We start from the raw sequence: 23,552 nt of genomic DNA, 5'->3' as shown, positions 1-23,552 counted from the left end.
GTGGCTCCCGGGCTCCAGCAGAGCTTCTCCCCATCATCGCCTGCCTTTGGTGGGGCAGTGGATGCCGGACCATAAATAAGGGGGGCTTTATGGCTGGCGGGTCACACTCAGTTTGGTGGCCGAGTGTGCCTCCTTTTCTTCAGAGGGGGCCCGGCAGATAACAGATGTCTGTAGTTACGTCTGTTCGCCGCCCTCGGTGGGTTAAAGGGGAGAGTCCTGCCTCCCCGTTATGCCCTGGCCTTCCGGAGAATAAAAACTGATAAAAGCTGATAAAAATAAATAAAAAATAGTCTCAGCAGGAGACACAGTCCTGCCTCCTAGACACTAAGCTAAAAACTGAGCTAGCATGCTGCTTGCAGGAGCGGTATAGCTAGTGGGAGGAGTTAACACTTTTGTGCTTAGGGTCGCCTCCTAGTGGCAGAAGCTATACCCAAGGTCAGAGCTGTGTCCCCCAATGATAAGACGAGAACGAAAAACTATCTGAGAGCCCTGGGACCCCCTCCTTTGGATTCCTTGGTCCAGGCAGGGATAATAAGTCTATTCCAGTTGCGTTTCTTAGGAATTACGTGTTTAGTAGCAACATACACCTTAAAAGGGTTGTCCCGCAAAATGAAGTAAAGGTAAACACTTCTGTATGGCCATATTAATGCACTTTGTAATATACATCGTGCATTAAATATTGGCCATACAGAAGTTATACACTTACCCCCCCCTGTGTTGGCGACCCCGTCTCCATGGCGCCGACCGAATCCTTCTCCTGGCTGGATTAGATGCGCTTGCGCAGTCTGCCTTTTCTGTCCCGTTGAAGGGGCTCTCCAGCGTGCTCGTGCCGCACAGCTGGTCTGCGCATGCGCTGACGACCTGTGCGGCGCTAGCACACTGGAGCGGCCAATATTTAATGCACGATGTATATTACAAAGTGCATGTATATGGCCATAGAGAAGTGTTTACCTTTACTTCATTTTGCAGGACAACCCCTTTAAGGCAGGGGTGTCAAACTGATTTTCACCGAGGGCCACATCAGGCTTATGGTGACCTTCAAAAGGCCGATTGTAAGGCCGCCTGCAGACCACCGGGTCGGATCCCGTCGCGAGAATTCTCGCAGCGGCACCCGACCCCCTGCAGAGACCAGCGCGGCACTCACCTCTCCCGCGACTCCGGCTCTGTGATGTGCCAGCTGCCGGCGCATGCGCAGAGCAAAGCCAGCGGCCGGGGAGTGACGTTTCTGTGCGGCGCTCTCCGAGCCCTGCACAGAAATAGAGCATGCCGCGATTTGTTTTCCGCACGAGATTTCGCGTGCACAAATCGCAACCGTCTGCATACGATTGCGTTTTCTAACGCAATCCTATGGCAGCTTCCACGGGTGGAAATTCCGCCACGGAATTTCCGCCCGTGTGCAGGGGGCCTAAGACAGTATAGTAAGGGCCTGTTCACACAAGTGTATTTGTGTACATAATATGCAGTGAATAGAAGCCATTGATTTCATTCACATGATGTATGTTCACACAGCATATACTACGCATCCCAATAGGCCACTGAAGTGAATGGGCCGCGCAAATACGTGGTGAATGCGCAGGAAAGCTATATATTCACTGCATATTTGCGCACCATTTCAGTGGGCCCATCTGCGTTCTTTTTGCGTGCGCAAATATGCAGGCATAAGCGATTTCCGATTGCACAAATACGCAGCGTATTTGTGCAACCGAAATACAATTACACCCATGTGAACGAGCCCTAATAGCGACCCTGATAGTGGCCCCAGTAAAAATAACGACCCCCACAGTGGCCCAATTAGTAATATTAACCCCCTCAGTAGTAATACCCCCCAAGCAACATTAACCCCCCCCCCCCACCTCAGTAACAATATGCCCCCCCCTCGGTAATAATAATATGCCCCCCCCTCGGTAATAATAATATGCCCCCCCCTCGGTAATAATAATATGCCCCCCCCTCGGTAATAATAATATGCCCCCCCCTCGGTAATAATAAGCCCCCCCCTCAGTAGTAATAATAAGCCCCACCTCAGTAATAATAAGCCCCACCTCAGTAATAATAAGCCCCACCTCAGTAATAATAAGCCCCACCTCAGTAATAATAAGCCGCACCTCAGTAATAATAAGCCCCACCTCAGTAATAATAAGCCCCACCTCAGTAATAATAAGCCCCACCTCAGTAATAATAAGCCCCACCTCAGTAATAATAAGCCCCACCTCAGTAATAGTTCCCCCGCCCAACCCATATATTTACCTCCTCCTAGCTGTCAGCACCGCTCCCCCTCTGCTCGCGCTGAGCCCGTATGCACAGCGACGTCAGTGTGCGCCCGACACGCTTCCTCCCCGAGTCCTCTCCTGCGGAACTGATGAGCAGGGGACTCAGGGGAGGAGGATCCCGGCTGCACACTAACATCAGTGTGCAGCCGGGATCAGTTGTAACAGCGCGATTACTAGCCGGGAGCTGGGGCACCCCAGCTGGTAATCGCTTCAGTGGCGTCGGCACGCCGCGGGCCGCATAACATAGGGCAGCGGGCCAGGTTCGGCCCGCGGGCCTTGTGCTTAACACATGTGCCTTAAGGCGTTAACATAATCATTTGAGTCTTTACAAATTAAGCTAATCATGAGTGCTTATGATTTTAAGGGGCGTGTACTTCTGCTGATGCAACATTTGAATTATATCTGTACCATGATGTTAATAAACATGCATGCATGCTACTTCTCATTAGAATTAATTTGGAGCAGTACAGTGAAGTCTAGAGGAACACAATTGATTTTTCCTATAACAATGGCATGCTTGCTGCCCCCTGATGTCCTTCTGCTGGCATCAGAGCATGGCATTATGTTGTGGAATTAGCATGCAAGCAGTTGCTGGTAAATCCTGAAAGGAACTCCAAGCCACAGCTTCACTAAAATGCATGTAACAGAGTCAATTGCAACAAGGAGACCCCTGGAAAACCCATCCAGGCCAATCAGAACATCTCCAATCCACCTCTATACATCAGATCTGGCAGATCCCATACTCTAAACGGTTATTGGTTGCTTGGATACTTCACTTACTTTGCACATCATAGAAGGTGACCAGCGCGGCCTCTTCCTCAGGGATCATTATGGCTTCTTGTACTGGACCACCACCGATCTTTGAGCTCTCAAAGTAGATGATGAGGTGGTCCTCTTCTGTGTTCGGGGGTAACCCTTCAGCCCTGATGCTCCTCGTCTCCCCCAGAGGCTTCGCCGTCAGCTTCTGCTGATTTACCCGGCGGTGTTTAATGAATTTTTCAATAAAACTGAAGACGTCTGATTGAAGAAAAACAAATATTCGTAAAAATTAATCCTTAAGGAGGAACCGACCGAGCAGTTCACAGTGCAGTAAAACTGATATACCATTTTTATAACAAATTTATATAGATTTTATGTAATACTGCATAATACCTTAAAAACATACTTTTGACCCCCACATATCAATTCTTTATTTTAGTTTTGTTTTTTTCTGATGTGAGGACTGGAAAAAGAGGCTTTTTTTAAACTTACTACTTTTTATCTTGACCTGGTTTCCATATGAAAACTACATCAGGTGGCCACATGTGGATTTGCCTTTTTGGATAGCAATCCACATGCAAATGCATAGCAGAAAAATCCACCTTGAATCTGCCACAATGAACTTGCCCTACAAGGCAAGGCATCTTGGTGACGACCCACTTCTTAATAAAATGTGAGTCAAAATCCGCAACAAGTGGATTTTGTTGTGGATTTCATCCCCTCATTTGAACAGGTGAAATCTGCACTGAAAATCTGCAGCATTAATTCATGTTACATGTGAATCTACATTAAAATTTGCAAAAAGTTCTCTCACTTTGGAAAATGCACCACGTGTGAGCTGCCTCTCACCCCGAGAGGATTATTATTCTGCTAACATTTCCACGTTTGATTTTTTAACCCCTTCCCACAAGAGGATGTATGGGTATGCCCTCCAGCAGCAGGGGGATGTATGGAGCGGCTCCAGGAGCCAAGCCTACTCCTTACACAGCGGGTGCCGGCTGTCTTTGCAGACACTCAGCTTCAACTATTATGATTGAAGATAACTCAGATTTCAGCCGCTAATCATTTCACTGCCGCTGTCAATACTGACAGTGGCATTTAAATGGCCTCATAGAAGGTGGGGCTCTGTCTGTCTACCGAATAGCCTTTCTGTAATGAGATAGCAGCATGCCATTAGGGCATCATGGCAGCCCAGAGACTCGTGAAGGCCCCCAGGGCTGCCATTTATTTCTACTTATTAAGCCCTGTCTTTCATGACTCTAGTGCATAATCTATAAGGCAGTTAGTCTTCCCCAACTCTACAGAAGAATATTTGACATTTTTTAGAGGTCCAGACAACATTGACAAGATCTGGGAATTGTCCTACAAGATAACCCAGCAGCTCACATCTTCCGGCTGTCACCTCCTGCTCATCAGCACTCATAACAACACCTCAAGAAGCCCACAATGAGGACAAACGAGGGGCAATGACTAATATGATCTCAGGTGTCAATAACCGGGACTGGATTATATCACCAGGTGGTCCTACAGTCATCTCCAATGAGGATCCCTATAAACTCCATGTATATGATATGTTAGATGACCCCCTGGATTTACTGCACCAACCATATGAGGGCACCACTGAGTATTAAATTTGTAGAGGTTTCATATTACCAATGTCGCAGGTGAAGGTGATGACGGCCGATTGGATCTCATGGATTCTCTCCAAGTAAAAGTCAGTATCATCATTCTTGTCACTAATATTTTCTATGAGGAGGGTCAACATCTCGGTGGGGCAGGAGTCCTGCACGTTCTCAATCAGAACCATATTGGAGAGGAGGTGCTCCGCCTGAACACTTGGTTCATTTTGCAACATCTTCACAGCTGTTGGAAAACATTACATTATATACCATCCACATCTGTGACTGAGCTTTATACACAATCTACCCCACACATCAGCCCTTGTCCTGCAGAAGGTGCACACACTCGATCGATGGAGGGAAGGAGTATAGTGGCAGAAACCAACCCAAGGAGAACAGAGAAATGACATGTCAGCTTCAACCCGTGATGTCATCGTGCAATGATGCAGTGGTCAGCTCTTGTGTTCTGCAGCACACGGGTGGGGGTGGGGGGCTAGGGTCTAATCTTACAAACCCCTGGTAAATTTGGCCCCAGTAAGATATCCCTCAAAATTGTAGGTTTCTTCCCACACTTCAGATTCACTTCAGTGCTGCATCATCCCAGGGCCCCACAGCGACGTCACTTATTATCAGCATCGGTGATGAGTTACCTGCACTTTGGATCAGCTCGTCTTTTACTGGTTTCTGCAAGGAAAAGTAACAGCAATGATCAGAGCGGATAACCGATTGCCGCCAGTGTCAGTTCCATTTTGTTAGACACAGTAAAGGGTTAAAACGACCCTCTGGTTTCGGGGCAAAATTCTGTTCCAGGACCAGGGGGGTATATTACTAGCAGTTCTCTTCTGTTGTCCCTCTGAATGATTGTTTCCAGGTACAGTTTTTAACCATCCAAGATGGCCGAAGCAGTCTTCAGACTATCTAATCCCCATGTGCAATGCTAGTGTTAGACTACCAGTGCACTATACTTGCTCTCTAATTGGCCAGAGCTGCTCATTTTGATCAGCGTTGGCCAATCATAAAACAGTGCACATTAGGTAGCTAGAAAAATTGCTGTGGCCATTTTGGACAGTGAAAAATGATGTAAAAACTGGTAGATTGATGGGACAGCAGAGAAGAACTGCACATAATATAACCTAACCCCCCCCCCCCCTTCCATAGCCCTCTGTCCCCCCTCTCTCCCAGAGCCCTCTGCCACCCCCCTCCATCAGCTCTGTCCCCCTCCCTCCCTTCCCCCACAGGGCTCTCTGCCCCCCTCCCTTCCCCCCCACAGGGCTCTCTGCCTCCCTCCCTTCCCCCCCCCCGGGCTCTCTGCCCCTCCCTTCCCCCCCCACAGGGCTCTCTGCCCCTCCCTTCCCCCCCCACAGGGCTCTCTGCCCCCCTCCCTTCCCCTCCACAGGGCTCTCTGCCCCCCTCCCTTCCCCCCCCACAGGGCTCTCTGCCCCCCTCCCTTCCCCCCCCACAGGGCTCTCTGCCCCCCTCCCTTCCCCCCCCCACAGGGCTCTCTGCCCCCCTCCCTTCCCCCCCCCCCCCCACAGGGCTCTCTGCCCCCCTCCCTTCCCCTCCACAGGGCTCTCTGCCCCCCTCCCTTCCCCTCCACAGGGCTCTCTGCCCCCCTCCCTTCCCCTCCACAGGGCTCTCTGCCCCCCTCCCTTCCCCCCCCACAGGGCTCTCTGCCCCCCTCCCTTCCCCTCCACAGGGCTCTCTGCCCCCCTCCCTCCCTCCACAAGGCCCTCTGCCCCCCTCCCTCCCTCCACAGGGCCCTCTGCCCCCCTCCCTCCCTCCACAGGGCCCTCTGTCCCCCTCCCTCCCTTCCAGGGCCCTCTGTCCCCCTCCCTCCCTTCCAGGGCCCTCTGTCCCCCTCCCTCCCTTCCAGGGCCCTCTGTCCCCCTCCCTCCCATAGCAAACACTCTGTTGTGTGTACCCTGTGTGTATTTCATGTTGACCCCTCATATGGATGTTGTCATACAAGGAGCAAATAACCACACCCGACTGTAAGATCCATTTGTTGGCTAAATACTGATTCTTTGCCCCAAGTGATGCAAAGCCCCGCCTACTTTATTATAGAGTCTGTCCGGGGGTACATCTTGTGCAATTGCAGCCATTGTGGAGGTACTGTACATCGTCACGTTGGCTGTTTGCCCTCTTACTTCCTACTGCCAGTATTGGTCTGTGAAGGGGTGAACATTGTAGAATCTCGTCCGCCCCATGTCCCGGCCCGGATAGATGTGCCCCCTCCCTGCTGCACTTACTGCCGAGGCTTCCTGCGTCTTGCTGCCCGTCACCACGTCCATCGAGCTCACATCCAGCTTCAGCTTCATGTCTCCGGGTAGTTGTAGCTCATGAGTCTCTTTCTGGAGAACCTGATCCCGCACTGAAATAATATAATGCTACATCAATAATATACCACTGCTAGTAGTACTACAATACTCCAGTAGTGACACTGCTAATAGTACTACAATACTCCAGTAATACCACTGCTAATAGTACTATAATACTCCAGTAATGACAATGCTAATAGTACTATAATACTCCAGTAATACCACTGCTAATAGTACTATAATACTCCAGTAATGACAATGCTAATAGTACTATAGTACTCCAGTAATGACAATGCTAATAGTACTATAATACTTCAGTAATAACACTGCTACTAGTAATAGTACTATAATACTCCAGTAATACCACTGCTAATAGTACTACAATACTCCAGTAATGACAATGCTAATAGCATTGGTATTACTGGAGTATTATAGTACTATTAGCATTGTCATTACTGGAGTATTGTAGTACTATTAGCAGTGGTATTACTGGAGTATTATAGTACTAATAGTACTATAATACTACAGTAATGACAATGCTAATAGTACTATAATACTCCAGTAATACCAATGCTACTAGTAATAGTACTATAATACAATACATTACTATGATGATGATGATGAGCCGTTCAGTTTCATCAGACCGTCGGTCACTATGGATCAACATTCCCCACGTATTCCTGTATTTCCCCGCTACTTTTAGTTCTGCGATTGACATGTTGCTGGTGGCCTTGATTCTATCTAGCCATTTTGTTCTTTTCTCTTTCTACTGAGCTTGCCGAGCATCAGTACTGTTTCTAGTGAATGAGAATTAGCGCGCATCAAGTGTCCAAAAAAAAAAAAGACACACTGTTTGACGATTTTGCCCTCAAGTCATATTTTCGGTTTGACGAGATCTAAGTGTAATCTGTCTCTCAATCTCGGGACCAGATTCCCCATTGCAAATCGATTTTGGATCCAAGGAAGGTGAATTCTTGGACCGACTCGACTTCTTCTTTGTTGATGTTTATGTTCACTGTACCGTTGCCTACCGCGGTCATGACTCCCGTTTTCTTACTGTTGAGGTACATCCCCATGCGTTCACCTTCCTTTTGCACTCGTCGGATAAGGTATTCCAGGTCCCTTTCACTTTCCGCCAGCAGGGTGGTGCCATCTGCATATCGAAGGTTGTTGACATTTCTGCCACCGACTTTGATTTCTGATTCGTCCCGATTGCATTGCCTCATGATCTTTTCTGCGTACAGAAGGACTGCCGATAGAATGCAGCCTCACCATACGCCTTTCTCATTTCCAAACCGATCCGTGTTTCCATAAGCCGTTCCAACTGTTGCTTTTTGGTTGTTGTAAAGCGACCTTATAAGCTGTTCAGTATGTTCTGGGACGCCCATTTGCTTTAGACACTTCCAAAGCTTGTCATGTTCGACACAATCAAATGCCTGGCTGTAGTCAATGAAATACACCTAAACGTCCTTTTGATACTCCCGGGAATTTTTGCTTGCGTGAGGTATGAGAGCGATGGGGCGGGAATTGGAACATTCTTGAGCATCACTTTTTTTTTTTTAGAAGTGTGACGAAGACAGATCTTGCCCAGTCTTTGGGCCACGATTTGGAGATCCAGGTCTTTTGACATAGGTCGGTTAGGATCTTGACTGACACTGGTTTGAGCAGTTCGGCTGGTATGTGATCAACGCCCGGAGCTTTCCTGTTTGGTAGTTGTTTCAGGGCCCATGTGACTTCTTCGACTTGATGTACGTGATACAATGAGTTATCTGTCCGATTGCCTCCAAACAGCTCTGCTGTATGTTCTCACCACCTACGCTTGATTTTACTATACCAATGCTAGTAATGCTATAACAATATATAGTTAATTACAAAATATACCAATTGGTAATAAATACTATAATACTACAATATCCCGCTGTTAATATAATGCTACAATAATAACACAATGATAATATACCGATGCTGATCATACTGTAATAACACAATATACCAATGCTACAAATATTACAGTAATACAATAATGAACCACTGCTAATAATACTATAATAATTACATCATCCTTAGGCTAGTATCACATGGGCGAGGGCGATATCGAACCGTAGATCACAGCCCGATATCACCCTCACCATCCATGTGAAAGCCCCAGTGATGGGAGGCGGTTTCATGTGAAGACAGCTTTTCACGACTGTGGGCTGAAGGGAATCCCCATCACGGCTATCACAGAGGATCACGGAGTTTTCCCATTGCTTTCAATGGGGCTGATGCTGCTACCGCCGGCCCCGTTGAAGACAATGGGTGATATCGCAGAAAGATAGAACATGCTTGCAGGAAAACATCGCTCATGTGTATGACCCTATTAAAAAAAAATGGGGTTCATATTTGTGCATCTCGCAACGCACAAATCTCGCACGATTTTCTTGGCCGTTTGAAACAGGCCTAATATATAAAAGGCAAAGCTTTCGGTAATGACTCGCCTCTTAAAATCCATTTCACAATCCACGTGTTAGGGCAGCGCCACACGACCGTATGTGGGCATGTAAAATATACAGACGCTAAACACATAGAAGAGAACCCATTGACTTCAATGGGTTTGTTCGCATGACCATGTTTGGCACATGTGGAAAAAAGTACAACCTGCTCTCTGTCTGCATTGTGAGCAGCAAAAGTCTCATTAAAGTCTATAGAGAGGTGCAAATACCCAAGGGGATGCGTGAAACGCCGCAAAAAAAGGACACATCTGGATCTCAATAGACTAATAGCTTTTTAATCCATGGAAAAGGTGTGTCGCGTGCGTGTGAACAGGCCCTGCGTGAGCAAAAAGTGCAGTAATGTATGCAGACATGACACAAATGTACCTCATACAACTTCATTCATGTGCAAATAAGTGGTGCTGCGGCGAGCATTTTTGCGCATATAGTCGTGTGAAGGAGCCCTTACAGAGCTTTTACATATCACAGAAAATTCCACTATAGCAAAATCCACTTTTTATGTAGATTTTGGTGTAGATTTGCCATGGAATTCCACAATGAATCAAAATCTACATGTAAGCCCTCGTCATTTCTGAAGTGTATCACGATGTGCTCCCCCTCCCCCTCAGTATGTACCCCCCTTCATCTCTGACGTGTATCAGAATGTATTCCCCATCTCTGAAGTGTAGCAAGATGTACCCCCTCCATCAGTACCTATCCCTCTTTTCTTTGAAGTGTACCTTGATGTGCCCCCAGTACTTACCCCCTTCAACTCTGAAGTGGATCAGGATGTATCCCCACCCCCTCCCTCACCTCTGAAGTGGATCAGGATGTATCCTCCCCCCACCCCCTCCCTCACCTCTGAAGTGGATCAGCATGTACCCCCTCCATCAGTACTTAGCCCCTCTTTCCTTTGAAGTGTACCAGGATATGCCCCCAGTACTTACCCCCCTCATCTCTGAAGTGTACCAGGATCCAGGATATGCCCCCAGTACTTACCCCCCTCATCTCTGAAGTGTACCAGGATATACCCCCGGCTGCAGTCCAGCTCTTGGATCTCGCATTCTCCTCCATTAGACTTGTTCTTACTCTGGAAATGCAGCAGAAGTTTATTTTTCACTTGTCTCAGGTTGCTGAGACCCTCGTTCCACTTAATGGCCACAGGGTACTGGTAAGGGCTGTCCCCCATGATGATTGCAGTCTTGGGGGACACTCGGGATGTGGGGTGCAGCGAGAGCAGAAAGCACAACGCTCAGAGTCTGCTGTAGAATCCTGGAAATTCTGCTACAAAGTTTCACTTTCATTTCTGGCTGCGGACTCCACCCGGCGCGGTGGGCGGGGCTTGTGGACAGCTCGCAGCCTCCGGCCGACCCGGGCTGTAAGCAGCAGGTGACTGATAGCAGGGAGTTATGTCGTGTTGTGCAGGGCGGCTTCACACGATCCTATATGCACATAACATGCCGAGAATAGAATTGATTGTAGCTTCTTCATTTTCATGGTTTTGCGCACATAACATAATCGGACCTGCTCTATTTGTGCGCATTTGCACGCTAAACAGCATCATAGAGGTCAATGGGAGGTGAGTAAATGTGCACACACACATATATATATATGTGAGTATGCGCAATACGCAAACCCGCGCACATCGGTACCTCATTCAGCTTAATAGTCATTTAAGGGCAAAAACACATGCAAATGTTTATCTCACGGCCGTATAAGGGGACAAAACGAACCCCCGGGTCTCACTAGGAGTTCAGTGGTTTGGTTTTCACTACTGAGATTTCCCGCCCGTGAATACTACGGCCGAGAAAAGATAAGAGCGGCCATTTCTTCTGCATTTGGGGAGCCCCTATCCTCCCGCCTCCAGTGCACGGGTTGCCTCTTCATATATTCAGTTATCCTGGCAGCTCTGTGCGCCTTTTCAAAAATGTATGCCAGGTCCCACATGGCGTACGTATATTGTGTGTATAATTTATGCCACTTTCTGGTGGCATAAATCTTTTTGCGTCAGGTAGCCATGCTTCATCTGTCATGAAGTACAGCAGCGGGCCCAAAAGTCCTCTAGCAATCATGGTCAGCAGCCCGGTACCACATCAGTGCCACAGTGTAAAAATACAGCCTAAGGCTGGATTCACACAAACGTATATCGGCTCGGTATTTACGCCGGCCGATATACGGCGTCTCTGTCTGCAGGGGGGGGGGAGGATGGAAGAGCCAGGAGCAAGAACTGAGCTCCCGCCCCCTCTCTGCCTCCTCTCCGCCCCTCTGCACTATTTGCAATGAAAGGAGGTGGAACAGGGGCGTGGCTAAGTTCCAGGGAATTGGCCCGTCCCGTCCCACCTCTCCCCATTGCAAATAATGCAGAGGGGCGGAGAGGAGGCAGAGAGGGGGCGGGAGCTCAGAGCAGTGCTCCTGGCTCTTCCAGCCTCCCCCCTGCAGAGAGAGACGCTGTATATCGGCTCGGCGTGAAAACCGAGCCGATATACCTTCGTGTGAATCCAGCCTAAGGGTCCTTGTCTGCAGGGGGGGGGGGGAGGATGGAAGAGCCAGGAGCAGAAACTGAGCTCCCGCCCCTTCCCCGCCCCCTGTTACTGTTTGAGTGGGAGGGGTGGGGCAGGGGCGGAGCTAAGTGCAGGGACAGGGGCAAGCTATGTGACGGGACTTAGCTCCGCCCCCGTCTGAGGCATTTTGCCTCAGTTTTTTAGCATTTTTTAAACGCTTTTTGCCGTGCAGGATAAAAAGCATGTTTGATTTATTGTATGGGTCTTTACGGACATGACGATACCTAATATGTGGGATTTTTTTATGCTAATATGAGAAAAAGCTTTAAAAAAAGTTTTTTTTTAAACATTTTTTTTAACATTTTTATTTTTTGTACATTATTTTGGTTTTTTTTTTACACCCTCTGTGTCCCTCTGAGAACTTAAACAGCAGCACTGATGATCCCTACGATAAGGCATGGCAGGACTACTCTCCTGCAATGCCTTATCGCTTATTACAGCGATCTTAGGCAATTGGAACACAAGACGCCGGTATCTGGCGTCCTGTTGGCATAGCAACCTGCCGAGCTCTCGCGATAACATCGCGAGAGCCGGCTGGAGTCCCAGAGGGAGCGTGCTCCCTCTGTGAACCCTTTACCTGCCGCGATCTACTTAGATTGCGGCAGGGAAGGGGTTAACAGCAGGGGGGCGCATCTCTGATGCCCCCCGCCGTCACTGGGGGAGGCCGGCTACTAGTGACAGCCGACTCCCGCTGTGGGATAGCGCGAGATCTGCTATGATTTCGCGCTATCCCTATGATGTAAGGGTACGTCATTTTGCAGGAAGTACCCCGCTCCCATGACGTACCCTTACGCCATGGGGTTGGAAGGGGTTAATAGCATCAATAGTGCCCTCATTAGCATACCTAATAGAAATAGTGCCCCCAATAGTATAGCTACCTCCATTAGTAGCCCATTTAGTACCCCCATTAGTAATAGTGACTCCCATTAGTGGACCCAGTAGTTATAGTGACCTCAGTAGTGACCCCATTTAGGAGCCCCAGTAGTAATAGCGCCCTGTTAGCGGCCCCAGTAGTACTAGTGACCCCTGTTAGCTGCCCCATTAGTTATAGTGACCTCTTTAGTAGCCCCCGTAGTAATAGGGCCCATGTTAGCGGCTCCAGTAGTAATAATGCTCCATGTACTAATTATAGTGACCTCAGTTAGCGGACCTAGAAATAATAGCGCTCCTATTATAATGTGGTCATACAGAAGGTAAAGGGGCTGGAGATGTGCGCGGTATGGCGAGGTGGAGAGTGAGGAGAGAGTTTAGGAGATATGATATGCCTTCATGAAGAAGTACATTTTAAGAGCATGCCTGAAGTTGTGCGAGTCAGGGATTGCCCGGATAGTTTAGGGTAGCGCGTTCCAGAGGACTGGTGCTGCTCTGAAGAAGTCTTGGAGGCGGGAATGAGAGGTTCAAGTTAAAGAGGCACTTAATCTGATTTTGTTAGCGGAGGGCACGGGCTGTATGGTGGATTGAGATGAAGGAGGCAATATAGGGCGGCGCAGTGCTATGGAGAGTACTATGAAGAAGAAGGCCATAGCAACAAGCAGCAGTTTGATATATGAGATCCCTTAAAGCTCTTGTAGCTACTAGACATATGCCTGCTGGATGCGGCAGCGGGCACCAGGCCTGGCACTACTTTTTTGATGATGTTCCCCCAGCTGCTTAGCGGAAGGTGATGTGATACTCGGGGTACGCCTGTATGTCATTGAAGATGATGAACATGGAAAGGTCTTTTGGTTTGTCGGTGACGCTGTCAAACCGGTCAGTGGAGATAGATGGGTTCTTGGCTGGAGGAGCCACCATTCCCTTCTGTCCAGCACAGAACTCTCCAGTAAGGGCCCAGGCCAGGTACATGTGCTTATGTCCTCTAGCATCTGGCGGGGAGTAGCCCCCAGCAGAGTAACGCGCATTTTCTACAAAGTACGTTCCATTTCCATACTCCTCCCCTGTAAGGAGACAAAACAGAGTTAGGAAGAAGCAAAAAAATTTACGTAACTCCACAGATGTAACTGCAGGCGTTGTCCCTGAGTGGGCCACACATTACCGGACACTGGGCTGGTGAACATAGTCACTAAGTAGCCGGTTAGATCTGAATATGGTTATGGTGGGGCTTTATATCAAAGATAATCCTTGTCCCATTCATCGTTAGAGGCCTCAGTAGTAATAGTGCCCCTGTTAGTGGTCTCAGTAGTAGAAGTAGTGGCACTAGTAGTAATAGTGACCTCTGTTATTGGCCCAAGTAGTAATAGTGCCCCTGTTAGAGGCCCAAGTAATAATAGTTACCCCTGTTAGCAGCGCCACTAGTAATACTGTCCCCAATAGTAATAGTAACCTTTATTAGCGGCCATGGTAGCATTAGAGCCTCCAATAGTAATAGTGTCCTTATTAGTAATAGTGACCCCCGTTAGCGGCCTTAGTAGTTATAGTGACCTCGTTAGTGCCCCCAGTAGTAATAGTGCCCGTGTTAGTGGCCCCAGTATTAAAAGTGACCCCAATTAGCAATGTCCCCAATAGTAACCTCCGTTAGCGGCCCCAGTAGTATTAGTGCCCCCTGTAGTAATTATGACCTCCATTAGCTAACCCTATCAATAATAGTGGCCCCATTAGTTATAGTGAGCCTGTTAGAGGCCTCAATAGTAATAGTGCCCCTGTTAGTGTCCCCTAGTAGTAATATTGCCCCTAGTAGTAATAGTGACCTCTGTTATTGGCCCAAGTAGTAATAGTGCCCCTGTTAGCAGCCCAAGTAGTAATAGTGCCCCTGTTAGGGGCCACAGTAGTATTAGTGACCTCCAGTAGTTGTAGTGACACATTTAGTGGCCTTTGTAGTAAAGGTAGTTAGCTGTCCCAGTAGTAAAAGTGATCCAAGTTAGCAGCATCAGTTGAAATAGTGACCTCTGTTAGTGGCCCCAGTAATACTAGTGCCCCCTGTAGTAATTATGACCTCCATTAGCGGACCCTGTAGCGATAGTGATATCTGTTAGTGGCACATTACTTACAGTGACCCTGTTAGTGGCACCAGTAGTAATAGTGCCCCTAGTAGTAATAGTGACCTTTGTTAGTGGTCCCAGTAGTAATAGTGCCCCTAGTAGTAATAGTGACCTTTGTTAGTGGTCCCAGTAGTAATAGTGCCCCTAGTACTAAAAGTGACCTCTGTTATCAGTCCCATTAGTAATAGTGCCCCTGTTAGTGGCCCCAGTGGTAATAGTGACCTGCGTTATCGGCTCTATTATCGGCACGTGTGCGGAAGAAAAATTGCAGCATGCTCTATTTTACCATGGACTCTGCGCGGATGACCTCCATAAAAAGTCAATGGAGGCTTCCGACCCACAGCCCATACGGAAATAACATTGCATATGAGCTGCAGGTACCCATGTTATTGCTAAGCAACAGTGTGGGAAATACAGATAAACAAAATACACAGCCTGTAATGCGCATGACCGGCTGTGAGCCTAGGCGGCCATACACAACACAGGTTAGTACCGTATGCAGGGGCAGTGAAATTCGCTCCGAGCCTCCCGCATGTGGAATCCGATTTGGTCATGTGAGTCCGGCCAAAGGCATATATGTAGAAATGTCATTAATTTCATATAATCCAGAGGAACTGGATAATATTTAGAGGAAGGATGAAAAGGATATGCTTATTACTGGGCACCAATAAAAATGAGTGTAATGATATAAAGTAATGAAAGGAATATTAGAAAAAATGTGTATTAAAATAATGTGTTTATGAATAGATGTGGATAAGGGTAGAAATAAATAAAATATAATATTGCATGATTTTTAAAATGTATGTAAATAACAATATGAATAAAAACTGGTGCTGTTAGATCGCATAAAGTTTTGTTTTTACTTAATATTAATTGTAGTTGATTAGAATTTTTTTCTTAAAGGAATGGGTCCTCCTGCGAAATTACCCAATATTTTGAACAAATCTTCCTGAGGTGGATATGGTGCATATCAGAACAGGTAATGAATAATGATTTCCGTTCCTTTTGGGGTTTTTAGAGTGATGTTAGATAACAGATTTCTTTTGTTGTGCTTTTTGCATTGCTGGTATTTTTCAATGCCTCTGGGTATCCCTTTTCCTTACCCACTTAGTGATCAAACCTGTTTGCGCTTTAATGACCAGGCCAAATTTTGGAAATCTCACATGTGTCACATCAACAGAATAACTCTGTAAAGGTTTTGCATATCGAAATAATTCACATGGTTTTTTGACACATATTGTACTTCATTTAGGTGGTAAAAATAGACCAATAGAATTTGTATATATTTATTAAAAGTGCCAAAATTGGAAAAATTTGGGGGAAAAATGTATTTTTTTCACATTTACACTGCAATATGTCAAATATGTGCAAACATACTGTACATTTTTGATAACATATAACATATATATTTGATAACATATATATTTCCATCTGTTTACTTTATTCTGGAAGCACATTAGAAAAACTTTTTTTTTTTAGGCGACGTACAAATTTAACAACTAATCACTGAGGCAGTCACAGAAGTCTATACCAAAAATTTAAAGCCCTATCACAGAATAGAGGTTAGTTAAAATTATAAAATATCCAAATTTTATAAATAATCATTAAAAATTACCAGGGCTAACACAAACAAATACAAAACACCAATCAAACCACGATGAAGAACCGATTCCTGTTTGGAAAGGATGAGACGACAGTACTAAACTGATCACTTCTCACATCAGGTTTGCAGAGGGAATGATCTTTGGGACTTATTCACTGACAATGAAATATAAATGTCGCCAGTGGTGAGCCTCTCTGAGGGCTCATCCTTTCCGAACAGGAATCGGTTCTCCATCCTGGTTTGATTGGTGTTTTGTGTGAGTTTGTTTGTGTTAGCCCTGGTAATTTTTAATGATTATTAATAAAATTTGGATATTTTAACTAACGTCTATTCTGTGAAGAGACGTACACATTTAACATTGTTTATTAACATTTTGAGGAACATTTTGTTTAAACACACCAAGCCAAGATTGCAAAGGCTCATAGGTGTCAGAATGATAGATACCCCCACAAATGACCGCATTTGAAAAAATACACATCTTAATGAATTCACTGAGGGGGGTCAGGAGGATTTTGACCTCAGTTTCTTTTTAGGAGTTAATGCAATTTTGAGGAGAAAAAAAAATTGTCATCTTTTTGCATGTATGTCATTAAAAAACCTTTGAGCTTCCAAAATGATAGAGAACCCCCACAAATGACCCCATTTTGAAAACTAGACCCCTTAATGAATTCATCTAGGGGTGTACTGCGTATTTTGACCCCACCGTTTTTGAATGAATCTAAGCAAAACAGAAGGAAAAAATTATGATTTTCATTTTTTTGGCAATTCTGTCGTTTTAATAACTATTTTTTTTGCACAGCAAACACATGAATGAAAACTTTCAATACAAGATAAATACCCATGTTTGTCCTGTGTTCAGAAACATACCCATTGTGGCTCTAATCTTATGTGTCTAGGCACAACGGGGCCCAAACCAAAAGGAATTGCCCAGAGATAAGAATCCTTCCATCGTATATTATCAATAAGGCTTAAAAGTTGGCTTGTACCTCTCAGGTACGATGGTAAATAAGAAACAAAACATTGCATTTGGTGGTCCACGTATTCAGATAGATTATTAGTGATGGAACCAACCCCTGTGATAATAGGTTTCCCTAGGGGATTTGTGAATTTTAGGTAAAAAATAATATCGGTTTTTTTGGAGTGTCAATACACATAAAACCCCTTTCATCTCTAGTTATACAGTTCCTCATAAATGCATCTGTCATGTCCAATCAGGATGCGATTGATTGGAAACCTTAAAGACTCACTGGCTGCGAACAAACAGACCGCAAGTACACACAAAAGTGGTAAGCAATAAAGAAAGCAGGCACCAGGGGAACACTTTACCCAGGAAAGTGACCTGCCTGTACGCAGAAAACCCGCCAAAACAAGGGCAAACCTGACCACGTACCTAGGCCACTAGGAGACCCTACGTGGGCAAGAAACTGCAAAAAAGTATATACTCCAGACAGTCAGTGATATAGTAATTAGTTATTATTTAAGCTTGGAACACTTTTAGAAAGTCTTTCTTTGTTTTCAAAGAAGGCATCACTTCCCGATTACGCAACTGTGTTCATATAAAGCCATCTCTCTTGGACCAACCACACACTGATTCAGCTACTCTGTAACCAATTTGACTGCTCTCTCACAACTTTGACTATGTAGTGAAAATGGAGGAAGCTCCAGGGGGCAACTTTCAATGTATCAAGTTGGGTCAAAGACGTGTTTGCTGTGAAAACTGGTTCAGTGAGGGTCTCTTTGTCCCAATCAATGAGTGCTTTGAGGTTGCGAGCATCGAGGTTTACCATTTCGGGAACTATAAAAGACTGCACTGTAGTTGAACCTTGTTACTTCCAGCCCCGACTGCCATAATCGTATCATCAGAACAGAGAAGAGTGATGAGTACATTCTCGGGCTGAGCTGACTGGGATCCGCTTTTTACGTAGGGCTTTGAGGCACCCTTGACTCCCGTATCTTGCTACTGCTAATGTCGAAATAACTTTATTAGATGCCAAGGTCCATACTTGATCACATTTTACCTTAATCTCATAGAACATGGGAAGGTAAACTTGTGTTACCCAGGTTGCAAGCAGCTTCAAGACCTCCATATTCCAGGTCAAAGATCATGCTTGTTCATATAGAGCAGCATGCACCTCATGCCACAAGTAAGCCTCTTATTGTGCGACAGTTGACCACATTTAAGAGCTGCTACTTCAAGATTGAGCTTGACTTTCACTATTGCATGAAGATACTTCCATGCTACTACACTGTCAGTGCTCATTTGGCTAGCAATATTCTTGCTGATATCAACAAGAGGTTCCAGAAATGGAATTAGCTCAAATTCAGTCTTTCTATCCAGAGTCTCAACTTTGAAAAAGAGTCTACCAACTGTACCACACCAGCCTTTATCTGAAGAGGTTGGTCCATCAATATGATGGAATGGCAGCTCACTGATGTGAAGCCAGCAGCAAGACCTAAAATGTTTTTGTTTTAGGAGTTCTTCAACACAGTGAACCATGCCACCTTTCCAGCCAGACATATCATTAGTGGCATCACTGCCAATTAGTTTCAGGCTAAAATCTATACCTCTATCCTTTAACCAGTCGAATAATCTGATTGCACACTATTTGGGCAGTTTTGCTGTTCTTGTTTTGTGATCTGGTGTATAGTGAGAAAGATAGCAACCTTTAGGCTCTTTTGCAATGTTCATATGACTTTCCTTGATGGTGCATTTCCTGAAGGTGCCTGTGGTCTCATCATGCATAAGAATTAGGGCTGATTTACACGCAATGATTATCACTGAAAATTCATCCAAACGATGGCTTTTGAGCAATAACCGTTGCATGTAAATGCTACCATAGTTTGCTTTTCTTCTGAACAATGGATTTCATGTGAGCATAAAATCCATTGTTTAAGATAGTAGGGACCGCATGCTGAGTTCTGTGCAGGGAGAGCTGATAACATTGTATTCAGCATGCAGCCTGTGGCAGAACAAAGGAGATGCTTTTAGAGAACAGACCACCTGCTGTTCTCTGCATACATATCCGGGCAGCTCATTTATATGCAGATGTTAATAAGCTGCTAATGGACATTAGTGCCCATTAGTAACTTATGCAAAATGATCGCTCAAACTGCCAATCAAACTATCAATTAAACGAGTTTTGAGCAATCATCTTTGCGTGTAAGTGGGCCTTTAGAGTTGTCCTTCCTGCTATCAACAAAAATGCAACATTGGAATTCTCCTCTGTTCTCGAGTACTCCATAGCTTGCTCTTTGGCACAAAACACCTTCTTGCTTTCACATATGAGGTGTTTCTATCTTCACATAGATGGCCTGCACACAGGCACAGGAATAATCATTGATAATAGCAAATTTTGTGATGAAAATAGTTGACTTTTAGGAAAAAAACAGAATTTTAAGTAAATTGTGTTTTTTCGGTCACAAAAATTGCTTCCCCCGAATTTTTTTTTACACCCAATCAACTGAGAATTTGTCAATACATAAGAAAAGAGACTCACTTAATCAAAAATAAAGCATGCATGTGCATGACATACCCTAGTACTTAGCTTAGTGAAGAATCTGGAAGTTGGTGATCCTGTTGGAGAAGCTGGCGTGGAGTTGGATGAATTAGATGAGCTTGAAGAATCTGATGCAGAGGATAAAACTGAAGGAGATGGTGATGTTTCCACGGAAATGGGCAATGGTACTTGGTACACAAAGCGGGAGAAAGGATTCAAATACCACTGCACTTGATTCTCTAGGTTGAAAGGAGATGGACATTCTTGGGTAGATTGGGGAGTAGGTTGGATGGCTTCCTCTTCTTCTGTGTTGGAATCTTGAGGAGGAACAGGTTGAGCTAGGCAAATCTTGAGGCTGTGGATGACTTGGATCTTTCCATCAGGGTAAGCTATGTGATTGAGTCCTTTTTCTGGGGCGATAGCCGTGATGATTGTCTGAGGGGTAAGTTCCCAACGGGTATCTAATTACGGTGTTCTTTATCAACCAGACCTGGTCTCCAATTTGCAGGTCTGGTGCATGGGCATGATTGTCAAAATCACAAGCTTGTTTTTCTCTTTTTTCTTCCAAACAGGTGTCAACAATTTCTTGGGCTTCTTTCAATCTTTTTTGGTTATCCTGGATCCAGTCAGATTTGGGGAATGGATTGTAATCATCGGTCACTTGAACCCCAAGCTTGAGATCTGAGGGCAGTCTTCCTTGGCGGCCAAACATCAGATAATAGGCAGTAAATCCAGTGGAGCAATGTGGGGTATTGTTATAGGTGTAGACGAGCTCAGAGAGTAATGTGGGCCAATATTCTCTTTGTTTAGGTGGTCTGGTCCTGAGTAATTCCAATATGGTTTGATTGGCCTTCTCACAGAGTCCATTGCCTTGGGGGTGATATGAGGGGGTGCGAAGTTTCTTGCAGTTATATGTGTCACACAAATCCTGGAAGTGCTGTGACTCGAACGCTGGTCCTCTGTCTGATAGAATTTGGTCTGGGCAGCTGTAGCTAAGGATAAAATGATTCCATACGATGGCAGCAGTGGTTCTGGCGGTGAAATCTTTGACGGGGACAGCAACGGTGAATTTTGTATAGTGATCAATTAAAGTGAGTACATAACTATGTCCTGACTTACTGGGCTCAATTTTTAGGTGATCAATGGCGAGAATTTCCAGGGGCTTGGTTGTGATGATAGGATGTAATGTGGCTCTTTGTTCATGTTGGGCTCTTCTTTTAGTTTAACATTTTTCAATATCGTTCCTCATGCCGATCCAATAAAATCGTTGGCGAATGACAGCCTCTGTCTTGTAGACTCCGAAATGTCCAGATTTGTCGTGATAAGAAAGCAAGACTTGATTGGTATCCCTGCGGGGAATGACTATTTGATGCAGGCGATGTCCTGATGTGAGGTCGATAGAACTTCTATAAATCACATTTTTCTTTAAGAACAGTCTCTTTCTTTGTCTCCATAACTGTTAAAGCTCGGGATCCATGGTTTTGCACCATATGCTTTTTGGGATAACGCCTGTGAGTAGATGTTCTTGAAGGTCTCCAAAAGTCCAAATATCTTATTGTAGCCAGTACCATTTTTTAAGAGCATCCTCTGGTTCTGCTGGTCGATTGGGGGAACTGGTTTGGCTGTTTTGATGGGCTTGGTGTAATGTAAAACCTGGCATCTCAATGCCCTCCCAAATGTCCCCTTCAGGGGAATTGTCTAGCTCAGTAGGTAGCCTAGAGAGAATGCCAGTGTTGGTATTACTTTTTCCAGCATGATATTTAACTTGAAACGTGAAGTTGGCTAAGCGGGACAACCATCTTTGTTCCAGAGCCCCTGGTTTGGCAGAGTTCAAGTGGGCAACTAGGTTGTTATCAGTATAGGCAGTAAAGGTAGCTGCAGTGAGGTAATCTTTGAATCTTTCAGTTACTGCCCAGACTAATGCAAGGAGCTCGAGTTTAAAAGAACTGTAATTCTGGTCGTTTCTTTCAGCGCCTTTTAATGAGCGGCTAGCGTAAGCAACTTCTCTCTCCTTGCCCTTTTGCATCTGACTAAGTACTGCGCTTAGGCCCTTAAAGGTCGCATCAGTGTAGAGATTAAATGGGAGCGTATATTCAGGATAGGCTTGGATGGGGAGAGTGGTTAGCTTCTTCTTTAAGGCCCGGAAGGCCTGTTCTTGTTCTTCTTCCCAGTTAATGGCAATGGGTCTCTTAAAGACCTCCTTCGGGTGACCGTGCAATACTTCCTGCAACGGAGCTGCTATCTACGCAAATTTAGGAATAAAACGCCTGTAATACCCCATGAATCCCAGAAAGATCCTGACGTCTTTTAAGGTCTTAGGGGTAGGCCGATTTTACACGGCACTCACTTTTTTTGGATCTGGGTATACTCCCTCGACACTAACAATGTGCCCTAGATAGCGCACTTTGGTTTGCAGTAAATAGCACTTAGAGGGTTTTATTTTTAGGCCATGGTCCATACGGGTTTGAAATACTTCTTTGAGGAGCTGGACATGCTCTTCATAATTCTTAGAATAGATGATTAAATCATCCAAATATAGTAGGACAGACTCAAAGTTTTTATGTCCTAAACACCTCTCCATGAGCCTTTGAAAAGTGCCTGGGGCATTGCAGAGGCCAAAGGGCATGCAATTGAATTTGAACAGCCCTATAGTAGTAGTGAGGGCAGTTTTTACCCTATCTGCCTCACTCATGGGCACTTGCCAATATCCACTGGTCAGATCCAAAGTGGAAAAATATGAGGTGGACCCTAAAGCGAGGGTGAGGACAGGCATTCTTGTGGGTAACACTATTAAGCTTTCTGTGGTCTACACAGAATCGTATGCCTCCATCCTTCTTCTTCATAAGTACTGTGAGAGCAGCCCAGGGGCTATGGCTCTCCCGATGACATGATTGTCCTTTATCTCTTGAATCATGTTTTTGACTTGTTGGTAGGATGAAGGTGGGATAGGTCTATACCGCTCTTTAATTGGTGCATGACCATTATTGGGAATGGAGTGGCAGAGGTCCTTGACCTGGCCAAAATCAAGGCTGTGTTTGCTAAAGGCATTTTTTTTTTTGCTAGCACCATATTCTTAATTCCCTACACCTGTTCCAGAGATGTCTAGGCATCTCCAATCTGTAGCTTAGAGAGCCAGGAGGGAGACTGAGGGGAACCTGTCTGTACGGACTGTGACTCTTGCAACACACTGCCAGTCTCGCTTTCAAACACATCAGTAGTTTCCACTAGGGACACTTGTGCCACATACTGCACATTAAGCTGTGTAGGGATATTCCCAGTGTCAATGAGGCGGACTAGCATCTTCCCATTGGTCACAGTAGCCAGGCTCCGGGCAGGCAGTAAATATGGGTGACTGTCTATCGGGATGGGTTCTACTATAGCCTTATAAGCACGGCCATGTAAGCCTGGACGTGTCTGGCACCAAAAGACAAACTCCGACGGGACTATAACCGGTCGGACGTCTTTCACACGGGCTCTTC

General features: G+C 45.6%; 2 protein-coding genes across 2 annotated transcripts in view; one reads left to right on the top strand and one right to left on the bottom strand.

Annotated features, from left to right (window-relative positions):
• The window catches only part of LOC136576193 (protein mono-ADP-ribosyltransferase PARP14-like), a 52,147-nt gene extending 41,440 nt beyond the window's left edge, over window positions 1-10,707 (bottom strand). The window contains exons 1-5 of the mRNA XM_066575278.1: window positions 10,437-10,707; window positions 6,898-7,019; window positions 5,299-5,332; window positions 4,683-4,892; window positions 3,051-3,287 (exon numbers count right to left, since the gene is read on the bottom strand). Coding sequence (XP_066431375.1) covers window positions 3,051-3,287; window positions 4,683-4,892; window positions 5,299-5,332; window positions 6,898-7,019; window positions 10,437-10,626 — 793 coding nt within the window. The 5' untranslated portion in view covers window positions 10,627-10,707. The remainder of the gene's footprint in view (window positions 1-3,050; window positions 3,288-4,682; window positions 4,893-5,298; window positions 5,333-6,897; window positions 7,020-10,436) is intronic.
• The window catches only part of LOC136576196 (protein mono-ADP-ribosyltransferase PARP14-like), a 913,674-nt gene that overhangs the window by 716,210 nt on the left and 173,912 nt on the right, over window positions 1-23,552 (top strand). The window lies entirely within an intron of this gene.

This window comes from Eleutherodactylus coqui, chromosome 8 (assembly GCF_035609145.1).
Source record: "Eleutherodactylus coqui strain aEleCoq1 chromosome 8, aEleCoq1.hap1, whole genome shotgun sequence".
Classification (NCBI taxonomy): domain Eukaryota; kingdom Metazoa; phylum Chordata; class Amphibia; order Anura; family Eleutherodactylidae; genus Eleutherodactylus; species Eleutherodactylus coqui.
The sequence above is the reverse complement of the archived record's forward strand: the minus strand, read 5'-3'. Positions and strand labels throughout refer to the sequence as shown.